Genomic DNA, 24,417 nt, shown 5'->3' with positions numbered 1-24,417 from the left:
CTTATGATTTCATCATTCTCATACTTTTAATACCGATATTGCCCTTTGAGTATTGTTAATTGTATATATTTATATATTTTAAATCATATATGTAATACAAACTTTTCAATTTCATGGTAAATTATTTGTAACATTTACCATGAAATATGTCTGTATGTTTCTATCATTTCATGGTCAATTATTTGAACCATTTACCATGAAACTATTTCATGGTTAATTATTTTGACCCTTTACTATGAAACTAGTCCGGCGAAATCTGTTAGGCCGCTGCGCGGACCAATTCATATAAGGATAGTTTGAGATGTGCAAATAATTATGTTTACATCCCAAAATTCTTGTCTATATAGGCTAAATTTTTTAGGATGAAATTATAAGTAATTTACATCTCAAAATTCTTGTCCATATAGACTGAGAATTTTAGGATGAAATCCTAAGTAATTTTCATCCCAAAATTCTTGTCTATATAGGCCGAGAATTTTAGGATGAAATTATAAGTGTTTTAGGATGAAATTATAAGTAATTTACATCCCAAAATTTTTGTCTATATAGGCCGAGAATTTTAGGATGAAATCATAAGTAATTTGCATCCCAAAATTCTTGTCTATATAGGCCGAGAATTTTAGGATGTAATTATACGTAATTAATCATGTAATGTCATGATAATTTAACCATGTAACGGTTTGAGGATGTTATGTTATATATTTTTTATGGTAATTTAGCCATGTTCCGTTGGCCAACTCGAAGAATGAAGAAAAAATACAAAAATGTGGTCAACTTATCATGTTATATTTCTAAAAATATCAATTCCTCAAATAAGTTCCATGATAAAAAATAAGTAATCAATTATATTGAAATTTACCAAATCCCATTGAATTAGGAAAATAATCCAAACTAATCCCACTAAATTGGGAAATCAATTCAATCCAATCCAACTAAATTGGAAAAATAATATAACATAGTATATGCATATCATAGTGAAAATGGTAAAAAAGGTAATTCACAAACTAAAAGAATGAAATCATAAATATGAAAAAAGGGCGGAATGAATTCTTACATAGCATGAATAAAGAGGATGTATATTTAAATATTCCCTGTCAAACGAGGAATGTATCATGTCTATAACTATGCAAGAACACCTGTCCCAAATCGAAATAATCCAATCAACGTTTGATATTATAGCTTCGTCAAAGAAACTTTTCCTAAAAAATTAGGATTATGAATTTTTTTTATTTAAGTTGAAGTAAATCGCAAGAAACCGCGATGAACCGAAACATATAATAGTAACACATGATCTCAGCAATCTTAGTAACCCGTTACCCAGTAACACCCATTGGCCGTGACCCTAATGTTATCTTTTCCTGATTCTTTTGGTCAACAAGTACGATACTCTCATCGTCGGTCAACAAGTACGATACTCTCATCGTCCCAAAAACATTGTCTGGTCCATGAAACAAGAACTTAAAAACAATCCGCTTTTATCAAAAAGGTCCGAACATTTTTTTTATACAATTAAGAAGAGCTCATTGATATCTTGCGACTTGCGAGAAAAAATTAGATCGATATCTTTCACCCCAACCAAGACATCACGGGTGACGTATTATGTCGATAATTCATATCTTTCACATGTTTTTTTTTTTTTTTCCACTCTTGACTGGCTTTTTTGTATATCATTTTGCTATTGTAAGGTCAATGTGCTGGGTTGTCACGCTAAATAAGTATTTTTTTTGTTTTTTGTTTTTTTATTGGCAAAAAAAGGTTTTCATATCATTAAGATCATATAAAACCCCTTAAAAATACAACAAAAAAAGCTCCGCATTGAGATAGTCTCGAAGAGACCAAAACCCTTATCTTTCTAGAGCTCGCAAGAACCTAATCTGCTTTCTCACCTCCCATTTTTATAAAAAAATAAATAAAAAAACAAAGTTGACAAGAAGACAACAAAAAAAAGAAGAAGAAGAAAAGCCTAACACTAATGCCTGGAACCCCATCCAAAACAAATAAGCAGTCTTTGCTTCTAAACATGTATATATGCATAGGGGTGGAAATTTCTGACACGACATCAGAACACGAAACACGATACATGAATGTGACACTGAACACGAATCTGGCATGACACTATAACACAAAAAACCAAACAGGTTGGATTAAGCTTGAAAAAATTCTGACACGAACATGAGGAAAACACAAAACTACAAAAACAAGACATTTCTTTGAATGATCGATGGACTTCAACCTCCAAAACATCAGGAAAACACAAACATTGAGAGGCAAATAGCTGAAGTTACACATTCAATGATTGTCTTGTGTAATTGGACTGTCGATACTTTCTATCTCTATTACCGTACGATTGAACCGTTTTTCGTGCGATAGGCAGCCAAAGCCTCTTCAATCTTTCCTCCTTGGTAAGCAGTTTTAGGAACAGAGGATTCCTTAACACTATTGCTCCGCGTATCGAATTCCTCGAATCTTGAACGAACAGCTATCTCTGACATCGATCTCTTCTCATTCGGTTGCAAATTCCTCGTTGGATTGGAAGTAATAGCACCACTAGATAATGGGTGTGAATCGTTCCGGCTTAATTTGCCAAACTTTGTTTCGAATTCCCTTTCGCTCCCCATCTTGTCCTTAATCTTCGAGATTCCACCTTCTTCAGTCGTCTGCGTAGTCAAGCTTTCTTGCGTGTGTGAATTCAAAGGAGAAAACCTATTGCTCGAGACATCGTCAAGCATTTCTGAATTCAAGAACAGAAGGTCAGAGGAACTAAGATTGCTCCACCTGCCCTTCAGAACAGCATCAGACATTTTTCTTTGAATGGCATCGGACATAACGATCTTGTGATTGAACTTGTGCAAAAACTTGTCATTTTCATCAACAACATCGCTATCTTCTCGGATTGGCAACTCGTCATCGTTTACAACGCCCTTCTCGAATATCCTAAAACTGTTTCCAATGCTAAATCTGGATGAGCCGTGTCGACGACTATCCTCCCTCTGAACAAACAGCTCCACGTTCGAGCCCTCTCTCACCTCCGACTGGCTCGATAAAAACCTCAAACTATTCGAGTACGTTAAATCCTCGATGCTGATTCTCTGCCTGCAAAGAGGACAACTGGAGTGGTTTTCCAGCCACTGATCGACGCAATTGATGTGAAATGCGTGCTTGCACTTTGGCAATAACCGGAGAACTTCAATGTCTTCGAATTTGGACAGACAAACCGCGCATTCCAGCCCTCCCCTTAACCCTTTAAGGGCAGAGAACTTGAAAAACGGAAGCGATTTGATCACTATCTTATCGATCCCCGAAGAGCGTGGATTCGGTCTTATTGACCCATCAACGGTTTGCTGATTGTCGTGAACTACCCTTGTTCTGTGCCAGAATTTGATGTATGTAGCCAGAAGTATGAATAGTATAAAAAAGAAAGCAAATACTGCTCCGACGCTTTCAAAATTGCCGGCTGAGGAAGATTGTGCTTCAACACAGCAGAAAATAGAATGGATAAGTGAAAAGAGGAGAATCAATCGATTCATGAGAAATTTGAGGATTGGAATTTATTTTTTAATTTTTTTGGAGAGGGGGGAGGGGGAGTTGGGGATTTGTTTGCACCTGGATGGTGTGAATAAAGATGACAGAGAAAGGATTTGGGAGATGATACAGAAGAGGGGCAACTATTGCTTGATACTATTAATTGGTTTGTTATGTGTTGAATGTTGAAATTGTAATATGTCATATGTGCCTTCCCAATTGGGTATCCTTAGTTTCTTTTAAAGTTGATCTTGCCAGTATTCTATTGACTCTCTCTCTCTCTCTCTCTCTCTCTCTCTCTCTCTCTCTCTCTCTCTCTCTCTGTGGTATCAGCATCTTGCAAAAAATGGGAGAAGTTGAATGAATATGAAGTGCGTAGCAACAATACTCATGGGATATTTTCCCGGACCAAGTATTTTATGGCACAATACACATGGTGATGAGTTTAATCCAGAGATAGTGTTGGCCTGGGACTCAGGAGTTTGGTCATTCCTAAAGTTTTAAGTTCAATTTTCGGGACGCTCTGTTCTCGATCTCAACCGGAGCCCGGAACCGGAGCCACAAATGACATACACGGTGTGTTTCAGGCCCTGGTAAAAGGGAATGGGAGGAAACCAGAAAGTATTTATATCCAAACATTATGAGAGTTGATTAGATGCGAGTCAAACCAATTCTCATACGAGCTCCTTGCTAGGAACTCATGTGGTCAGGATTAGCTTTAGATGTGACTCACGTCTAAATCTTGGATGTTGCAGAAGAACCACCTGTTGGAGTTTTTCAAAATAAATTGAATTTTAGTTTGGAGTTTTCGGAAAGGTACTAAATGAGAATTTTGTGAATGGTTGCTACACTTTTTCGCATGAGTTGTGACTTTATGTAAATGGTTGTAACACCCATTAAATTGGGGTGTGTTCATTTGAAAAGATGTGATTGTTAGGAAGGGATGTGAATCATGGGGTGCCTCCAAGAGACATGACTCTTCCTAATTGCTTGTTTAAAGGGTGCCTACTAATAGGCATGTTCTTTCCATTAATAGTCTTGAATAGACATGACCATTTCTTATGGTTGTTTGCTAGAGACACAACCTTTCACATAAGGGTGTTTATAAGTCTATAAATAGGCCATTTGTAAAGTCACTCAAGGGACCGAAAATTCCATATAGAATTGCTCTCTTTCTCTCTACACATTCTCCTCCTAGCAATGGAAACAGAGTATTAGTTCTTGGTTTTACATTTGCTTAGCGGATATTCTGTCTGTCATCGTTTGTGCAAACGCAAACAGAAAGAACCTAGAGTTCAGATTCGATTTATCTTGAAGACGGATTTGCTGTAACCCGATACACACCTTTTGGTGGGGGCAAATACTGTCTTTAGGAAAGCGTTTTCCTAACGTGACTCGAATGCTTCTACAATTCCAAATTTGAAGAGACGACGCCATCACTTTCATCATAATGAAGACCGGATTTCCAACACCACCACGGTAGTTGTTTAGTGAATTTCAAAATAACTAATGGGTTTTCATTTGTTTTTTTTTTTAAGTTTTCTTTTTATATCGAGGGAGGTTTTGTTTGAAAGGTTGCAACACCTTTTAACATAAGTTGTAACTCTGTGTGAATAGCTAGCTATAAGATAAAAATGCTTGGCTGGATACTTGATTAATCAAACTACTTGGCTGGATACTGAATTATTTGAAGGAAAAAAGAAAAACCATGATCATGGCTCGTTTTCTCACTGGTGGTTTCGAAAATCACGTACGTATTAGATGAGTACTCACTTGATAGACTCAGGGATACTGCTGAGCAGCTCCCTATCGAACGAGTGTAGAGCAGTCGATCGGACCGTTCATCTTGGCACGTGTAGTGGCCCGAATAAATGGAGCTCCATTCCGATCCCGAAGACATACCACCGAAGGCTCCGTACCGACCCCCGAGACATATTACCGACGGCACCCAAGGGTTCCGTACCAACCCCGAAGACAAACCACCGAGAGCTCCGTACTGACCCCACCAAGGGCTCCCAAGCAAGCCCTGATGAGACACAGCATCGAGAATAATCCTCACAAATGGCTGACCTGGCCATGTGCTCCGTAACCACCTTATTCGGTGCATCATCGATGACGTCATCCGAGGCGGTTACCCAAGCGTGACCTTCACGCACTAGCTTGGAGGCCAAGCAAACCAAGATCTATAAATACAAAGGGACTCTAACCTAAAGAGGTATGTCGTTCTACCCTAACTTTAGACCTAAACCTCTCTCCTTACATCTAACTTGATCGTCGGAGGGCCACTGGGCTTCCACAACCCTAGTGACTTGTTGCAGGTCCAGCGGCGGAGGCGTGGAGTAAACAGAGGAAGGAACCAGAATCCTCTCACGATCAGGATCCCGAAAGTTGGTGGAAAACGCCGATTTGATCGTCTGAAGCATGAAATAACATTGTTCATTGTACTGTTCATGTTCTTCTCGAGGTCTGTATTCTTCCTGAGGCCTATCTCTTTCCCGAGGCCGTCGACGCTCTTCCCGTCACGGCCAAACAGTCGTTAGGGAGGACGCCGTTTCTCCTTAACGGAGGCCTATCTTCTTCTCCCTAGATCTGACTTGATCGTAAGAGGGTCAATTGGCTGCCACCAGTCTTAGTAACTTTCTTGCAGGTTGAGCGGAGGACGCACAGAGCTGTAAGGAAGGAGCCAGGAGCGAAGCCCGAACCGACTGATCCAAATCTGAACCCCGATAACACGAATGACTCAGATCGAATCTAGGCGCAGAACACTTGCACCATTTCAAGAAGATCTCGTCCCCATATGGTAATTTCGGTTTTGTAAAAAAAGAACTTTTTGAAAAAGAAGGCAATTTCAAGCTCAAAAATTATGTGTTTACACAAATAATTTTCCTACCAATATGGATCTTGTTTGATAGATCTCATTAAGATCTTTTAAACGGTGCAAAAAAAATTGAAAAAATATTTTTCATTTTCATTATATTTGAGTTTGAAATTACCTCCGTTTGAAAAAAAGTTAACTTTTTAAAAAGTGGAACACCTTCTAATCCTCCTTATGTTTGTTGTTCTTCGGAAGTTCAAATTGCTTCTTTGTTTTGTTGAGGCTTGGGCCAGTATTTTTAACATTGTACAAGAGATATGTTGGTGACATTCAAGTTTTTCTCGTCATTCTCTTTAATAAATACCGATGAAATCGAATCGACCAAGAAAATTAATCTGGTTTGGTTTTTTCGAGTTATTGGTCCGGTTCAGCGTTGGATTTTATTTAAAATTAAATTCGGTTTGATTTTTATTTTGGTTGAAGTAAACCGTAAGAAACCAAAGCTACCGAAACATATAGCACTAACCCAAGACACTAGTAATCCAAGTAAACCATTATCCAAATTCTATCTTTCTCCAATTAGGTTTGATATGCCTGTTAAGCGTTGATGGCATTTTGCTAATGATCTTTTTAATTTGTTGTACTTCCTATTCTTAGTAAAAAAAAAAATTATTTTCCTTTGATGGGGAAAATATTGAGCAAAATCCGATTCTGCATAGATTGTCAAGGGTGTGAGTTTTTGAAGAATGTTTTAAGTTTCAACGGGCAATCGACGCGAAAATGGGCTTCATCTTGAACCCAAAATATTATATGAACAGTTTTATTCATAGAGCTCAACGAGTTTGATGTATTTATAAGAGAAAATTTCAAAATAAACTCTAAACTTTCATTTGTCTCATCAACACCTCAATCATAAATAATTTTTAATTAGACACTTAAGCTTTTATACCATTATGAAATTAGTCACCTGCCATTTAAATCCGTCAGACTACTTGTGGTAATTGCTTATTTGAAATATGTACTCCATGTTGACTCGTATATCAGTAACCACATGACCGAATCAAATATATACCGAAAGTTTATTCTCAGGACACTGTTTTCCGGTCATTTTTAAAGGAATAATGTACTTCGATCATTGGGTTGTTAATGTTTTATCAATTATCGCAACAAATGATACGATTGTCGAACTCTACAAAACAAACTGTGACTATTAACGGAATGAATTACATATTGAAGGCAAATCTCTCTCTTCCCTCGCAAGGTGCAAACAATAAAGAATGGGCATGAGCCTGACTCAGTAAAGATCCACGCTTCCTTAGCCGGCATAATTGTAAAGTCAAATTTTTGTTCATGGACCCGGGTGACCACCCTACCTAAGCAAAACATTTCTTCGAAAGAATGAAAAGAATTTCAACCTCCAAATCATCAACAAACGCAAATTTCGAGAGGCGGAAAATTGAAGCTACACATCCAATGATTGTCTTGTGTAATTTGAATGTCGATACTTTTTATCTCTACTAGCATACCATTGAACTGTTTTTCGCGCAATCGGCAACCAAAGCCTCTTCAATCTTTCCTCCTTGGCAGCATTTTCCGGGACAGAGGATTCCCTGACGCTGTTATTCCTCGTATCCATTTCCTTGAATCTTGAATGAACAACGATATCCGACATCGATCTCTTCTCGTTCGGATGCAAATTCCTCGATGGATTCAAAGAATTACCACCACTCGATAACAGGTATGAATCGTTCTGGTTTAATTCGCCAACCTTGGTTTCGAAATCCATTTTCATCCCCGTGCCATCCTTAATCTTCGCGATTTCACCCTCGTTAGTCGCCCATGTGGTAGAGTTTTCTTGGGTGTTTGAATCCAAAAGAGGAAACCTATTGCTTGAGACATCGCCAAGCATTTCTGAACTCAAGAAGAGAAGGTCAGAGGAACTAAGATTGCTCCACCTGCTCTTGAACACAGAATCAGACATAATAATCTTGTGGTTGAGTTTATGCAGAAACTTGTCATTTTCCTCAAGACCTTCGCAAGCTTTGCGGATTGGCAACACGTCTTCCTTTACAACAACACCCTTTTCGAATTTCCTAAAACTGCTTCCAATGCTAAATCTTGAAGACCCGTGTCGACGGCTATCCTCCCTCTGAACAAATAGCTCCACGTTCGAGTCCTCCCTCACCTCCGACTGGCTCGACAAAACCCTCGAACTATTTGAGCCCGTTAAATCCTCAACGCTGATTCTCTGCCTACAAAGAGGACAACTGGAGTGGCTTTCAAGCCACTGATCGACACAATTGATGTGAAACGCGTGTTTGCACTTTGGCAACAACCGGAGAACTTCAACGTCTTCGAATTTGGAGAGACAGACCGCGCATTCCAGCCCTCCCCTTAGCCCTCTGAGGGCAGAGAACTTGAAGAAAGGAAGCGATTCGATCACTATTCTGTCGACCCCAGAAGATCGTGGAATCGAACTCTCTAACACCTCGGGAGTTCGTCGATTGTTGCGGGCGGCCCTGGTACCGTGGCAGCATACTGTGTACATGGATAAAACTATGGTTAGGAAAAACATTATAATCAGGACCGCGAGCACTGCTGCGATGCTCGGTTGGAAATTTTGTGAAGGTGAGTCGTACTCGTCTGCGGGTAATTGTGCTTCAACATAGCAGAAAAAAGAGAGGAGAAGTGAAAAGGGGAGAATCAGTTGATTCATTGGGAATTTGGAATTTTGTTCCACTTGGATGAAGATGTGAGAGAAAGGGTTTTTGGGAGAGATTGTGTATAGAAGAGGGCTAAATAGTTTTGACAATATTGGTTTGTTGTGTATTGAGTGTCTTTATATGTGCCTTCTACAAATTGGTTTGTTATTAAATTCTTTCGACAGGTGACGGAAACGGTGGATTTTCCACTGCCGCCCATTGTTAGTCCCACCGTGTGTTTACAGTTATAGTTCTAATCTGAGTCGTTCATCTTGTAGGGCCTATAGTGTAGTATATTCACTCAAAAAATCAACTTTATAATCCTAAAGATGTCTGATTCTGTCAAGTTAAACGGTCTATGACCATCCATTTTATAAACCAAAATTTAAATTTTGATACGCCTATTAATGTCCGGTGAAGCTAATTTTTTGAAGAGCCCTACAAGATGAACGGTTCAGATTGCCAATTAACGCACCATGGGGCCCAAAACAATGGTGGTGGAAAATCCATAATTTATGCCGCCAGCGGACGAAATTTGATCTCGGTTAGTTTAATATTCTAAGGTTTTTCCTGCCAGTATTCAGTATTCTTGTGACTCTCTCTCTCTCTCTCTCTCTCTCTCTCAAAAAGTCACTAATAGGAATTTTTCTTGTTGTACAAGCCCAAATACGTGGTGACAAGTGTTTTTTATTTTTTATTTTTCTGTTTACAATATACAGTGTATGTCATCAGTTCTAAAAGATAAGTGGCGACGTCGTCAAATCCCTCTTATTTATCCGTCTCGTGCGAGAGATTGTGACATCACGAACATACTAAAGAACTTGGCCGGTCGAACTGTGGACATTAAGCCGGCAACTTTTGGTCACACCGCCCGGCCGGGTGCGTGGTCCGAACCTAATCGCACGGGTCGTGTTAAAGAATCTGCATGTAAAGGAGGTAACTTGGAGATTAAGTCAAGGAGTCCTATATAAGGTAAATTATCCAAACCCTTAGAGGTATGCCACTTTCACCTACCTAATTAAGAGCTCAATTTTACCTTCTTGATCAACGACTTACGTAACCATCGAAATGCCTTTTCAGTCTTCACCGGCCCAGTTAGGCACTGGTGGTGACCGTTCCTTTCCTTTCCTTGAAGGGACTAGGTTTGAAGATGGAGTTCAGGCCAGATCAGGACAAGTGGTTTCAAAGAAGGAATTCAGGAAGAACGCCACCCCTCATGTTACCCCTTCTGTAAGCATCCAGGTCTCATTAACCCCAACTGGATGATGCAACAGTACTCACCTAATAATTCAAGAAGTCTTTGGTCTGAGCTTGGACTCTCACCCATGTGTTATCAATTTTTGTGTCGGCCTAGTTCATACCGGGTTTTGTCCCGCTTGAATTAGGCCCCCTGCTAATAATCGATGAATAACGCTGTCAAACGAGGGAAGTCTAAAACTAGGCAACGGACTCTTGCACAATTGCAGCTTCATGAAAGAAACTTTCCGAATCGAAATAATGCAATCAATGTTTGATATTACAGCTTCGTGAAAGAAACTTTCAAAAAGCAAAATAAATCAGGCCCGATAAATTTTCAACCAAAAGAAATATTGAAAATTGCATTTCATGAGGGTTCATGAGAAACCCTGGCCGGTCATAATCCAAACAGGCGTATATGTATGTTCTTGTTGAACACAGTAACACTACCTAAACAAGAAATCTCTCCTAATGATCAAAGTTTTTCTACCTCCAAAACATCTATAAATCAAAAATTTTGAGATGCTAATAGTTGAAGTCACACATTCAGTGATTGTCTTGTGTAATTCAACCGTCGAGACTTTTTATCTCTATTAGCATACCATTGAACTGTTTTTCGCGCAATCGGCAACCAAAGCCTCTTCAATCTTTCCTCCGGGACAGCATTTTCAGGAACAGAGGATTCCCTGAAACTATTATTAGTCCTCCTATTGAATTCGTCGAATCTTGAATGAGCTACTATCTCCGATATCGATCTCTTCTCGTTTGGATGCAAATTCCTCGTCGGATTCAAAGTATTAGCACCACTTGATAGTGGGTATGAATCATCCTGGCTTTTCGTCCCCATCTCGTCCTTACTCTTCAAGATTCCACCCTCTTCGGTCGCCTGTGACGTCGGGTTTCCTTGTTTGTTCGAGTCCAAAGGCGAAAATCTGTTGCTTGAGACATCACCAAGCATTTCTGAACTCAAGAACAGAAGGTCAGAGGAGCTAAGATTGCTCCACCTGCTCTTCAACACAGCATTGGACATAATTATCTTGTGATTGAACTTATGCAAGCTCTTATCGTTTTCGCCAACGCCATCGCTGTCTTCTTGGATTGGGAATTCATCTTCCTTCACAACACCCTTTTCGAACTTCCGAAAACTGCTTCCAATGCCAAATCTCATAGACCCGTGCCGACGACTGTCCTCCCTCTGAACAAACAGCTCCACGTTCGAGTCCATCCTCCCCTCCGACTGGCTCGACAAAAACCTCATGCTATTCGTGTACGTTAAATCCTCGACGCTGATTCTCTGCCTGCAGAGAGGGCAGCTGGAGTGGTTCTCAAGCCACCGATCGACGCAATTGATGTGAAACGCGTGCTTGCACTTTGGCAACAACCGAAGAACTTCAATTTCTTCGAATTTGGAAAGACAGACCGCGCATTCCAGCCCTCCCCTCAACCCTTTAAGGGCAGAGAACTTGAAAAACGGAAGCGATTCGATCACTATCTTATCGATCCCCGAAGATCGCGGACTGGGTCTAATCAACCCGTCTGGAAAATGTTGATTGCCGTGAACTGAACCAACTCTGTAGCAGAATTTCGCGTACATAGCCGCGATTATGGTCAGTAAAAGTGTTATGGCCACGATTATGATTACTACCGCGACGCTCGGTTCGAAATTGTTGGCCGAAGGTTGCAAGAGCGGGTTGTCCTGGTCCGAGGATGATTGTGCTTCAACATAGCAAAAAATAGGAAGGAGAAGTGAAAAGAGGAAAATCAATTGATTCATGGGAAAATTTGAGCGTTGGAATCAATTGGGAATTTGTTTCCAACTGAAAGTGTGAATAATGATGTGAGAGAAAGGGTTTTGGAAGATTTATATATGGGAGAGGGGATTTTTGTTTGATGTTATTGCTTTCTTATGCATTGACTATCCTTCGTTTCTTCTAAGGTTGTTCCTGCCTGTATTCTTGTGACGGGAAAGGTTACGTTTACAATAAAATCCTACAACATAGTTACAATGTCCTTACACGACAAAATTAGAGCCCTCCATTTGTGGGCTTCAGTGCTGTCGTGTAAGGATGTTGTGGGCTCCAGTGCTGACGTGTAAGGATGTTGTTGGATTTTGTTGTAAGACTAGCATAGGATAGGAATTTTTTTGATAACTTTGGGTGTCCAGACGACTTTACGCACATCGTGATTAATCTCTGGGAATTCAATCTAATCACCATTCACGGTCAGAACATTCCCTATGGACCGAACCCCATATATAAGAGTTGAGTTTTCTAACTTGAAATTTCAAAAGGGAGTGAACTATTAAGTCCCAAGCCACGCATCATATTTGCCGGTTAAATTTGCAAGAACAACGTAGTTTGATCATTCGGTTATCGATGAGCAATCAACTTACTCGTCATGCTTGACAAAATGAAGCTTAAACAAGAATGGGAATGAGCATTACTAAGTGAAGATCCACCCTTTCTTAGCCGGCATCATTGGCAGCTCTTGGCTGATTCTTCTGAACTTAACTTATTTATTTATTTTGTGTCTTTTATTCGTCTTTTCTGAATTTTTGTTAGATTCGGGTGATTTTTTTTTTTTTTGGAATAATCATTGGTCTCGACGAGAGGAGTATAAAAAGTATAAAATTATGACCAAAAGCAAAAAAAGCTCACTAAAGACGAAAAAATTATACAACAGTTGTCTTTTGGATTTTAAGTGTTGTCTTATTTGAATTTTTTTTAACGTCGGCCCATATTTTTATACTTTTTCAATTCGTCTCATCGATACGAACGATTAACCCCTAAAATTGTGTCAAAAAGCTAAACAAAAAGTTGCGAAAAGTAAAATATACCGAAATAAATTCCAAACTTATAAATTTAAAAGAATGCAGTCTAGGTAGCTTTGGCTCTCTCTCTCTAACCTAGGTAGCTTTCGCTATCATCAAGTTGGGTCGATGATCATAAAATCGATTTATTTTTTTCTATTGCCCATGTAATTGGAATATTAAGAAAAAAGAAAACAAAGAAAGAAAAGGAATTGGGGTCTATGATGTCTGAGAATAGACCAAGAGGTGGATGGACATGCCGGCGGAATGTCTAACCTAAGTTTTAAATTTTTTTTGTTTCTCCAAGATGAACCAAGGGGGTTGGATACAGAGGCAACCGTCCTACCAAAGTTTCATTTTTTTTTTTTAATTACTCTGATATTTTTTTGTAAAAAATTACTCCATATTTTCCTAATTGTTAGTCAATTTCGTGGATTCTTGCTTTTTAATTGGACATGTTATCGTTACAATTTAATTTCAATCTCAATGTGTTATTCCACATTATTCTAAGATATTTATGAGGATAGCTTTTATGAGGATAGATATTTATGAGGATAATCATTTGAAAGACAATTATAGATATTTATGAGGATAGCTTTTGCAGATCGGTCTTTCTATTGTCAGTCCAGTATAAGCACATAAGAAGACAAGAAAAACATATATTCTTGTGTATTTTTTTACACCTTTTAATACATATTCACACACTCATTATTGTCAGCCTATTGTGCTGATTTTAGAAATTTCCTTCGAAAATAACCAATTTAAGATTCTTGATTTTCCAAGGGGACAAATTTTTTGGAATATCCCAAAACGAAAAAGGGGACTGGCACTTAGAAATGGAGGGGTATAAAATTATATAGTTTCATAGGGCTATAAATGAACTAAGCCGTTTGTGAACTGTTCGAAACTCGACTCGGTGAAGGTATTTGAATTCAATTCGTCTACTAAATGAACTGAACCCGAGCCTCAATTTTGGGCTCATTTCCTAAATGAGCCGAACATGAACCTAGCAGTGTTCGGCTCGATTAGACTCATGAACTTGGAATATATGTATATCATGGGATTTGTATGACAATTTTTTATATGTACATATTCAAAATTTTAGAACTAGTACAAGTGTAAACATTTACAATTACTAAAAACTTATTTATGTATACTTTTTATCGTTTTACATATGTATGAATGTATGTACATAGTAAAATTTTATTAGCATTTTTGGATCTATGTGAGAGCATAAATATATGATATTATTGGCTGTTTAAGACTCGTAAATAAGCTCGAGTTCGACTCAAACCTAGGCAAGCTCAGGTCGGGCTCGGTTCGTCAAATTTTCATTTAGTTCGGCTCGAGTTCGTGTTCACGTAAAAACTTAACGAACGAATCTGAACATATATTTTAATATTCGGCTCCTTTTTTTTGTGTGGCCAAAATGGTAAGAGATTTCATCAATACGATATAAACATACAACCAAGTAGGATTAACTATCTCAATTAGAGACAATAACCAGGAGGCCTAGATTCAGCTCGTTTACAATCCATACAAGTTGACCAAAAACAAAATCTTTCGGGCATCATTTTTGTAATTTAATTGACTGAATTAATATCACCTTTTGTATCGTACATGTTTTTTAAAAGAAGTAATTCTCCCGCATCATATTGAAATCCTGCTTCCGTCTCTGTGATGATGTCTGCCGTTTTGATGGAACTGTTTGTATTTTATACAAATATGTTCATTCCTTCTGTTTAATTTGCCTTTTGATCGAGACATTATTGATTTTATTGCTAGGACGGTAACAAGCCAATTAAACAGAGGTGACTAGACTATATAACTATTTTCTATAAAAAAAAAAAAAAAAATCCAGAGAGAGAGAGATTCTTCTTCATCATCCAGAATCTTAATAGACAAAGGAGATTAAGCGACTGTAAAGCTAGGTTGCTCTCGTTCGTTCTCATCAGTTTTACGCAATGCCAAGCTTTTAATATCAATTTCTATAGCAAAAGGGACCAAATTGGAATTGGTTAATTATGGAAGTTGGATTAGCATGGACTTGTTAAAACCTATTAAAACAAAAACTATAATGTGGATGTTGCTTGCAAGCAATACAAGGCCAAAGTTGAGTTTGGTAGTGAATTGGAATCAGGTACGGATGCAAGATTTCAAAATCAGGCAGACGAGCATAGACAAAAATCATAACGTGTAAATTGTGATATCGTTTTTCATCAATACTGTAATGCTGGGGAAATATAGAAACTTGACCAGGTCACATGCCGGGGCTCTTCTACCCTGATCGGTCATCCTTGATTGACATTAATAAAAACAGTTTGTGTTGTAACGATTATAGAAAATGTGAACACACTAACGCACTTGCACATGAAAGATGTGGATACTCAAAATCTTGTTAAATCATTGGCTGCCTGATTGTGCAAACTGCAATGCTTAATGGGTGTGTTGTAAAAAAAGGTTTAAGAACTTAAAATATAGTGTTGATGAAACTATTGTAATGATTTCGCTATCATAAAATCATTACAATAGGAAAAGAAAAGCATTGAGAGAGCTTCAAAAAGTACACAAGACTCTTCTAGTGCTGCTACTTATAAATCCCCGACATTGATCTCCTGTCATTCGGATTCAAAACTCTTGTTTGATTTGAAGTACTAGCACCACTTGATGAGAGGGGAACAAGGTAATGAGCACATAATTTGAATTCGCTCTCGAGGTCTGCCCTCTCTGACGCCTTCCGGCTATAAGTTGGGACATGATTCCGCTACATAACATCCCTTTAGTTTCTCGATCTTTGGAGGTATAGAGTGATGGCACACTTTCTTAATTAGAGCAACAATTTTGTGCTATATTGCCATAGAATTGTTCGTAGTTTTTTCCCGTTGAGATTATATGAGTACGGTTACTATAGATAGAGGACTAGTATAAATTTCAAGAAAAATTAGTTGGGGAGAAGTCAAGATATCATCTCATCTCTTCATAAAAAGAATGTGTAAGAGAAATTAATAGTGCTTTCTCTAATTAATAGATATACGCTTAAAGAATCAAGAGTTTTGGCTTTAATTTTCCCCGGTGGTGGTGGTATGCTAGCGGGGTGGTGGCGGTCGGCGATTGGGTGGCTATCGTGGTTGTTGAATAACTTTTGGCTAGCTAGGATTAGGTTGTGGGGCTTTCTTGGGTTGGGCTTGGTCCATTTTTTTGGGATATGGGATTTGTCCTTTTAGGTTTTTCTAGGCTTGGGCCCTTGTGTGTTTTTGGGCTTTGTCTCATTGGTTTTTTTTTCTTTGCAACCTTGATTGGATTATCCTCTTGTCTCCTCATACTTGATGTACTCTTACCAAGTTTTCTTAATAAATTTTTGCCATTTCAAAAAAAAAAGAGCATCTCCTCTCTCTCTCTCTCTCTCTCTCTCTCTCTCTCTCTCTCTCATCTTTGCACTGGTAGTCGTTGGAATAATTCTTCAAAAATTTCATACTCCCTCCTCCGTCTCAAAATAAATGACAATTTTGACATCTGTTTCTCGATCTTTTAGAAATTTGCCTATAATTAAATGCTTATTTGGAAGAAGAAGGGATGTGAGTGAAAAAAAAATATTTAAAATACAAAACCTGTAACTGAAAATCCTTCTTGTTTTTTTTATTCTACAATAGAAGCTATGGTTATTTAGAGGTAGAGGGGGAGGAGATTTTTTCAGAATTTGATTTATCGAGAAGTTGATAAATCAAGTACAACGATCATTTATCTCTTCCGCGTGCTTCCCGAGCAAAATTTTCCGAGCATATATGTATTCAATTATTATATAACCACACACACATACAAAAACACTTTACATTCACATTTTTTGGTGGGTCTCACACACACTGGAGATGTAGTGTGTGTGGATCCTCACAAATCTTATTCTGAGCATTCAAATAAAAGATTTTTGAGACTGAATGTAAATTGTAGGGTTAAGATTAACACAATCAGTACTAGAGGGATGAAGTTGAGAAATCATGCAAATTAGAAGGAATATTTCTAAAAATTACCCACTACAGAGTATGGCAGACGCAATATGGGTGTTGTTCTGTTCAAAGAAACCAAAACTTTGAACACCAATAAAAAACGAATTTTGTGTCTCAACATGTACATATGCATTAGGACTACATCAATAACTGGGAAAATAATTTTAAGAAGCTCATGAGGAATCATGGAAATAATGGAATCAAAAGAATATATATTCCCGTTGGCACAATGCAGTATAACACTACCTAAATGAGAGCTTTCGCGGATTCGTAACGGATATCTCTGGAAAAGGCAGCATGATTGAAGAACTTGAACCTCCAAAACCATCAGCAAACACAAATTTTGAGAGGCTAATGGTTGAATTTACACATTCAATGACTCTCTTGTGTTATTTGGCAGTTGAGGTTTTCTGTCTCTATCCGCATACCGTTGAACTGTTCTTTGCGCAATCGGCAACCAAAGCCTCTTCAATCTTTCCTCCTTGGCAGTATTTTCAGGAACAAAAGAATCCCCATCATTTCTAAAATCGAATTCCTTGAATCTCGAATGAACTGTGATCTCCGACATTGATCTCCTGTCATTCGGATTCAGAACTCTTGTTTCATTTGAAGTACTAGCACCACTTGATGAGGGGAACAAACCATTCTGATTTGGTTTACTGACCTTCATTTCGAAATCCCTTCTCTTCTCCATCTCCTCCTTAATCTTCGCGATTCCACCCTCTTCAGTCGCCTGTGAAGTCGAGTTTTCTTGTGCGTTTGAATCCAGAGAAGAAAACCTATTGCTTGGCACATCAGCAAGCATTTCTGAATTCAAGCGAACAAGGTCAGAGGAACAAAGATTGCTCCACCTTCTCTTTAGCACAACATCAGACATAACAATCTTGTGATTGTACTTGTGGAAGAACTTGTCATTTGCCTTAATGCCATCGCAATCTTCTCGGATTGGCAATTTCTCTTCCTTTATAATACCCTTTTCAAATATCCTAAAACTGTTTCCAATGCTAAATCTGGAAGACTTCCGGCGGCTCTCTTCCCTTTGAACAAAGAGCCCCAAGTTCGATCCTTCTCTGACACCTGCCTGGCTCGATAAAAATCTCAAACTATTCGAGTATGGCATCATAGCAACATCATCCCAGCTGATTTTGTGCCTACAAAGAGGACAACTCGAGTGCCTTTCAAGCCACAGATCAATACAATCGATGTGAAAGGCGTGTTTGCACTTGGGCAGTAACCGGAGATCTTCAACGTCTTCGAATTTGGAGAGACAAACCGCGCATTCCAGCCCTTCCCTCGACCCTCTAAGGGCAGAGAACTTGAAAAAAGGAAGCGATTCGATCACTCTTTTATCGATTCCAGAAGATCGCGAACCCGAGCTTATTAAGCCGTTCGGAGTTCTTTGATTGTTCGCTACAAGACCACCCCTGTAGCAGTATTTCGCATACATGACAAGAATAAATGTCAGTGAAAACATTACAGCCATGATTCCAGCTACTACTGCAAGACTTGGTTGGAAATTGTTGATCCCACCTTGATCTGAAGGCAAGTTGTCTCCATCTGAGGGTGATTGTGCTTCAGCATAGCAGAAAATTGAAAGAAGAAGTAACAAGAGTGAAAACAATTGATTCATAGGGAAATTTTGAGGCCTTGGAAATCTCTCTCTGCTGGATAAGCTTGAATCTTTGTGTGAAAAGAATGGTTTGGGAGATCACATATAGGGGTAAATAGTTTGAGTGTTTGACATTTTTTGTTGGGCATGGAGGTCTTTATATGTGCCTCCCCAAAAGGGTATATCCCTTCAGGTTTGGTAGTTTTTCTTGGGGGGTTATTCTAGAGCCTGTCTGTTCTTGTGTGTCTGTATCAGTTTGAATAAAATAGGACCTGGCTTCTCTGCAGTTAACTGCAAATAAGGATGTTCGGTTCAATCTGAACCATTCATATTGACAATCAATGGTTTAGATTTGTTAAATCTTTTACTGGTAAAAGATTGAAAACAAATCTGAACTTACAAATATTATTCGACGGTTGGGATCACTTGGACCGCAGCTTTAAACCGTATTAAAGCCAGATTCATAAACATGTTGTTAGATTTTTGACATGTACTAACTCACAAGTGCTGAAGAGGTGGAGATGCTAATAAGTTCTGAATATATTTGACTTCTTACTTGGTAGGCATTATTAATCAGAGAGGGTTGTATAGTGAGATAACATTGGAATAATAAAGGATCTCAAACTAGTTTATTTTGAATTGAGCTCCTTTCTAGTCCCTTTTAACAACCTGGACTGTTGTTCTGTTGGACCTTTCACGGGCCTTTCTCGAAGTCACTGTCACGATCGGTTCAGTTTACTTTTAAGAGCTCGTCGAGAATATCAGTCATGCTAAAAATCATGTTCATCTTGTATCAATTAATGCATTTTCAGCAGACATTTATTTTGAACAAACAAAGATAAGAACACTGAATTCAAATCTATTTTCTTAACATAAATGTATTCCGCAAACAATATCAATTGATATCTGATGATCCAAACTTCTTATAAGGTTGAGGTTTTCGACGAGCTCTAAAATGTAAACGGTTTTGATCATTATAATGGGCTCGAAAAAAGCCGTCGGTTTGTTGAACAGGACCCTCGAGTAACCGGAGAGGATCCTTTTCCATTAACTAGTACTTATTCAGCAACTTTGAGGTTTGGTGGTGTATTGACATCATTAATCACGTGATAAACAAAAACTGAGCTGAATAAACCTTCTTGTACAAATTACTGCTGCAGCCTGCAAATACTGACATTATTAAGGCCATGCTTTGCGAAATTATTTAATTTCGTCTTCTCCATTTAGCAAGTGGTTATAACACAACAACAAGTGATCGCTCCTCCATGAGATCACAAGTTTTATTCCCAGGAATGCTATATATTCTAAATCTTGGGGCTACTAAGGGTTATGTCCGTTCGTTAACTTCAAGGCCTCGGAATTAATCGAAGTACGCGCAAACTAGCTCTGACATCCAGTGTTATGAAAAAAAGAAGAAGGAAAGAACAGGCTCAAAATCACGATCAATCCTTTTTCAAATCCTGCTTTTTTCTTGTTGAAAAATATTGCCAGACATTATCGTTGTACTTTTAATGGAAATATAATCAAAAGTCAATGCAATTCTAGCTTCGTACACGAATCTGGTTAATTCATTTTTTTTTTTTTTTTTGGCTAAGATTAGTGTAAGCAATGAAATCACCCTCGGGAAAAAAATGAGAGCCAGTTCCCTAGGGTCAGGGATTAGAAATTAATAAAATGTAGGACGTAGTCGAGCACTTGGTCATATAATATTCCTTCGTAAAGGCATTCACCCCGTTTTCAAACCTCACCTTGCGCTCGCGCTTTTAATTTTTAAATTAACGAATTTTAATAGTTTAGAATGATTTTTGGAAGTCGCTTTCGCACTCACATGAGTAGAAGCGAGCTCTCAATCCTTGCGCCGGCGAACTTCATGAGTAGTTTAGAATGATTTTTGAAAGATACTTTCACGCTTGTGTTCAAACTTGTTATATGCCGGGAAGGATGGGACTTGAACAGAGATTACCGTTTTTTGCCCTTGTCCATACCAAAGAAGACCTTGACAATGACGGCTAGCTCAATGACGATGTCGACAGAACCTGCATCTCACAGAATTTCGTGATCGATTGATGCAGCGCAATCGTTTTTTACAAAACTATTTGCAACAAGAATTAAGAAACAATGTTTGAGTAAGAGGCACTATCTCTTTGAATAAACGAATTTGAGAATTAATCTTGATTTTTTAATAATAAAAAATAACCCACTAACCCTAAGGCTTACCTCTTTATTTACAATAATAACCTAGAAATATTAGAAAGGAAATAAAATAAAGGAAAGCTAAGAATCTAAATCTTAAAAAATAAAAAAAATAATGAAAAAGAAATAAAATCAACCTAAATAAGAAAATCTAATATTTTAGGCAATTTACACTAAACCGGAATGATTCTTACTAAAATATTAAATTCAAAAAAATAAACAAAAAGTCATTTATTTCTAGAATAACTAAAATATTGGAATGTATCATCTAAAATTGATCCTAATGCTTCTTGACAAAGCAACCTACATAATAGAAAATTAGAAATACTATATCGAAACAAACTAGGAAACTTAATACTTCTATCAAATCTTGACTAAAATAAAAAAATTCTACTAAAATACTAAATTTGAAAAATAATAAAATAAAATTCCTAGATTTCTAGATTGATTGGATTAATTGCTTTTAACTCCAAGGGGTTCAGCCAAATGGTTGTAAGAAAACAATAAGTGATCCTCCATGAGGTCACAAGTTTTATTCCCACGAAGGCCGCGCTAAACATTTCAAACCTCGAGTAAAACAGAGAGCCAGTTCCCTAGGGTTCAGGGATTCAAATTTAATAAAATGTAGGACGTAGTCGAGCACTTAGTCATATAATCCTTCATAAAGGCATTCGCCCCTATTTTCAAACCTCACTCTGCGCTTGCGCTTTTAATTTTGGATAGTGATAATGCCAAAATTATTTTTGTTGGTGCCAAAACTCAAGTGTATAGAAGTATTGTACGCTGCATATGGTATAAGTCTTTTGTGCACTAAAATTTTGGCATCAATAAAAATAGTTTTGGCATTATCATTTCCTTACAATAACGAATTTTAGAAGTTTAGAATGATTTTTGGAAGATGCTTTCACACTCGCATGAGCAGAAGCGAGCTCTCAATCCTTGCGCCGGCGAACTTTAGTAGTTTAGAATGATTTTTGAAAGATGCTTTCACACTTGTGTTCACGCTTGACTATTAATAAAAAAAAGTTTTAAACTTTTAACACTGTAAAATACTAATTATTTTGAAAATTGGAGTACTTAACACTTGTACTCCACATGGCAATCTTGCATTTATTTCAACAAATAAAAAATAAAGAAACGTCCTACCTCATCTCTTACGCCTCTCATTCCAACCCCTCTTCTTCCTCTAATTAACCTTCCTCGTCAAGTAGATTTGTTTTTTACATCTTTCTCTATTTTTAATTTTCCAAAAGGCTAGCTATTTGAACTATTTAAATAAATAGGATTTAAACATTCTAAATCAAAATATTCGTCACAAAGGTAATCCATAAAGAAAATTAATGTACAAATATTCTCCCTTTTGTGTTACATTAACTTGGCACGTAAGAATAGGAACAGGAGGAAATTAAACTCTTCTCTAAAAAAATTTCATTAAAATCCGGACCGTCCGAAACGCTTTTGGACAATCGCAATTTATTTTCTTTGTAAAGAACTTATTCACGGTCCCGCTGTGAATAAGACCCCATTCCAGAACACATTTTTAAAAAATAAGTACTTATTTCATATTTTTAAACTCAAAAATAATATAAACAAAAAATAAATTTTCAATTTTTTTTGCACCGTATTAAAGATCTCATTGAGATCTCTTAAACAAGATCCATATTACATATTTTTAGATTTCAAAAAGTTCATTATTTTTTAGCTTGAAATTACCTTCTTAAAAAATAAGTACTTATTCGGCTTTCTGGAACGGGGAAGTATCTCACAAGATATATATACCTATGTATCAACTTATTTAAGTAGGTAGCCTATCAAAAAAAAAAAACTTATTTAAGTAAGTATGACTTACGAAAAAAAAAAAGAAACTTATTTAAGTATGAATTATATATAAACATTTAGGATGGGATGAACGCTGATAACGACATTTTTTTTAATTTTAAAAATTACTATAATAATCACTTATCTGTGTATGACATGCATGGGACGTACGCTTGTATTTAATATGGAGTTGTAATACGTATTGTTAATTATCTTTTCTATGTTTGTCACGAATTGGGGGATAGTGGTGTGCGCAGCACTGTGTTGCGCACCTTCGAGCCATCGGATCGTGATCTCATCTCAGCAATGAGCAATTCTCGATCGTTGGTTGCTGAAATAAGATCCGAGCCGTCAGATGCACAATCCGACAACTTGGAGGTGTGCAGCACGGACCTCACTGTACAACACCAACCGAAATTCCGTTTGTTATTACGTTGGAATTATTGAGTGTAGGATCCATTCAAGTCTAGTTGGTGAATAATAAAGGTGATTACCTTACATGTAGCAATCTTCGAGAATGTTAACCCCAAAAGTCAGCTATGCTTGAAGTCCCAACTTTTCTAGAGAGTACTATATCTCATCCTAAAGGATAAGATGTTTGGAGTTTGTGCGATGCATCGACTCATCACGACGTGCTCAAGGTTCAATTTGCATAGGAGTAACGACAGAATCTATCACATTTGGACCCAATATATATTGTATGACTCATATTCACTTAAAAGGCTAATCCTTACAAGTGGTGAGTCATATCTTTTTTCTATTTATTCAATGTGATACTTAACATTCACACATGTTCTAACAAATCTTTCTCCCATGTGTGAACTGTACCCATTGGACCTTGATCTCTCTTTTTGCATCCACACTCCCCCTTATTATGATCAACTACTCTCAACACCCTATCTCCCGAACTAGACTTATTCCGACCCACTCCATCGATTCAGAGCTACACATCACAACACTCCATCATCGAGCTGCCTTACTTCATCGGGAGTCACCTAGGATACCCACTTCATCAATACATAACCATCCAATATAGCACTCCAATATCGAGCCACCTGAACCATCCAATACAGCACCCCCGAACACCAAATTCTTGAAAAAAGAAATACTTATGTAACGATTATATTTCACGAGTACCACGACTCAAGTTATATTGGTTCGTCAAAGCAACAATATAAGGAACATTTGCTAACCAATTACAGACCTGTTCTGTGTCACTAGACTCACCACTACCATTGTCTTAAATTTGCGGCACTACCATTGTCTTAAATTTGCGGTACAATGTAAGGAACGTATTTTCCGTTAGAGAATAAATTCCTTCCGTCGGCGGCGGAAACTATGGGTTTCCACCACTATCATTTTGGGCTCCGTGGTGCGTTAATTGTTAATCTGAACCGTTTATCTTGTAAGGCCCGTAGAATAGTATTCTCATTCAAAAAATTAGCTTCATCGAACATCGATAGGTGTATCAAAATTTAAATTTTAATTTATAAAATGGATGGTCATGGACAGTTTAACTTGACAAGATTGGACCGTCCATTTTATAAACTAAAATTAAAATTTTGATTGATATATTAATATCCAATCAAGCTGATTTTTTGCGCGAATATACTATACTATGGGCCCTACAAGATAAACAGTTCGGATTGTAACGATAATTGCATGGTGGGGTCAACAATAGGGTATGGTGGAAAACCCACCGTTTTCCACCA

At 37.7% G+C, this 24,417-nt stretch overlaps 4 protein-coding genes across 4 annotated transcripts; all 4 read right to left on the bottom strand.

Annotated features, from left to right (window-relative positions):
* Positions 1-2,118: 2,118 nt before the first annotated feature.
* Positions 2,119-3,818, bottom strand: LOC131325494 (E3 ubiquitin-protein ligase ATL42-like). Its single transcript, XM_058357790.1, has one exon. It carries the CDS (start codon positions 3,525-3,527, stop codon positions 2,337-2,339), a length of 1,191 nt encoding a protein of 396 aa, XP_058213773.1. The 5' UTR covers positions 3,528-3,818; the 3' UTR covers positions 2,119-2,336.
* A 3,710-nt stretch (positions 3,819-7,528) lies between these two features.
* LOC131325493 (putative RING-H2 finger protein ATL12) lies at positions 7,529-9,141 on the bottom strand. Its single transcript, XM_058357789.1, has one exon. It carries the CDS (start codon positions 9,051-9,053, stop codon positions 7,800-7,802), a length of 1,254 nt encoding a protein of 417 aa, XP_058213772.1. The 5' UTR covers positions 9,054-9,141; the 3' UTR covers positions 7,529-7,799.
* Positions 9,142-10,537: 1,396 nt separating this feature from the next.
* Positions 10,538-12,162, bottom strand: LOC131325492 (putative RING-H2 finger protein ATL12). Its single transcript, XM_058357788.1, has one exon. The coding sequence runs from the start codon at positions 12,047-12,049 to the stop codon at positions 10,814-10,816; it is 1,236 nt and encodes a 411-aa protein (XP_058213771.1). The 5' UTR covers positions 12,050-12,162; the 3' UTR covers positions 10,538-10,813.
* A 5,021-nt stretch (positions 12,163-17,183) lies between these two features.
* On the bottom strand, positions 17,184-18,852 carry LOC131325491 (E3 ubiquitin-protein ligase ATL42-like). Its single transcript, XM_058357787.1, has one exon. It carries the CDS (start codon positions 18,713-18,715, stop codon positions 17,450-17,452), a length of 1,266 nt encoding a protein of 421 aa, XP_058213770.1. The 5' UTR covers positions 18,716-18,852; the 3' UTR covers positions 17,184-17,449.
* Between the last annotated feature and the right edge of the window lie 5,565 nt (positions 18,853-24,417).

This window comes from Rhododendron vialii, chromosome 5a (assembly GCF_030253575.1).
Source record: "Rhododendron vialii isolate Sample 1 chromosome 5a, ASM3025357v1".
NCBI lineage: Eukaryota > Viridiplantae > Streptophyta > Magnoliopsida > Ericales > Ericaceae > Rhododendron > Rhododendron vialii.
This window is presented reverse-complemented; position numbering and strand designations above follow the sequence as displayed.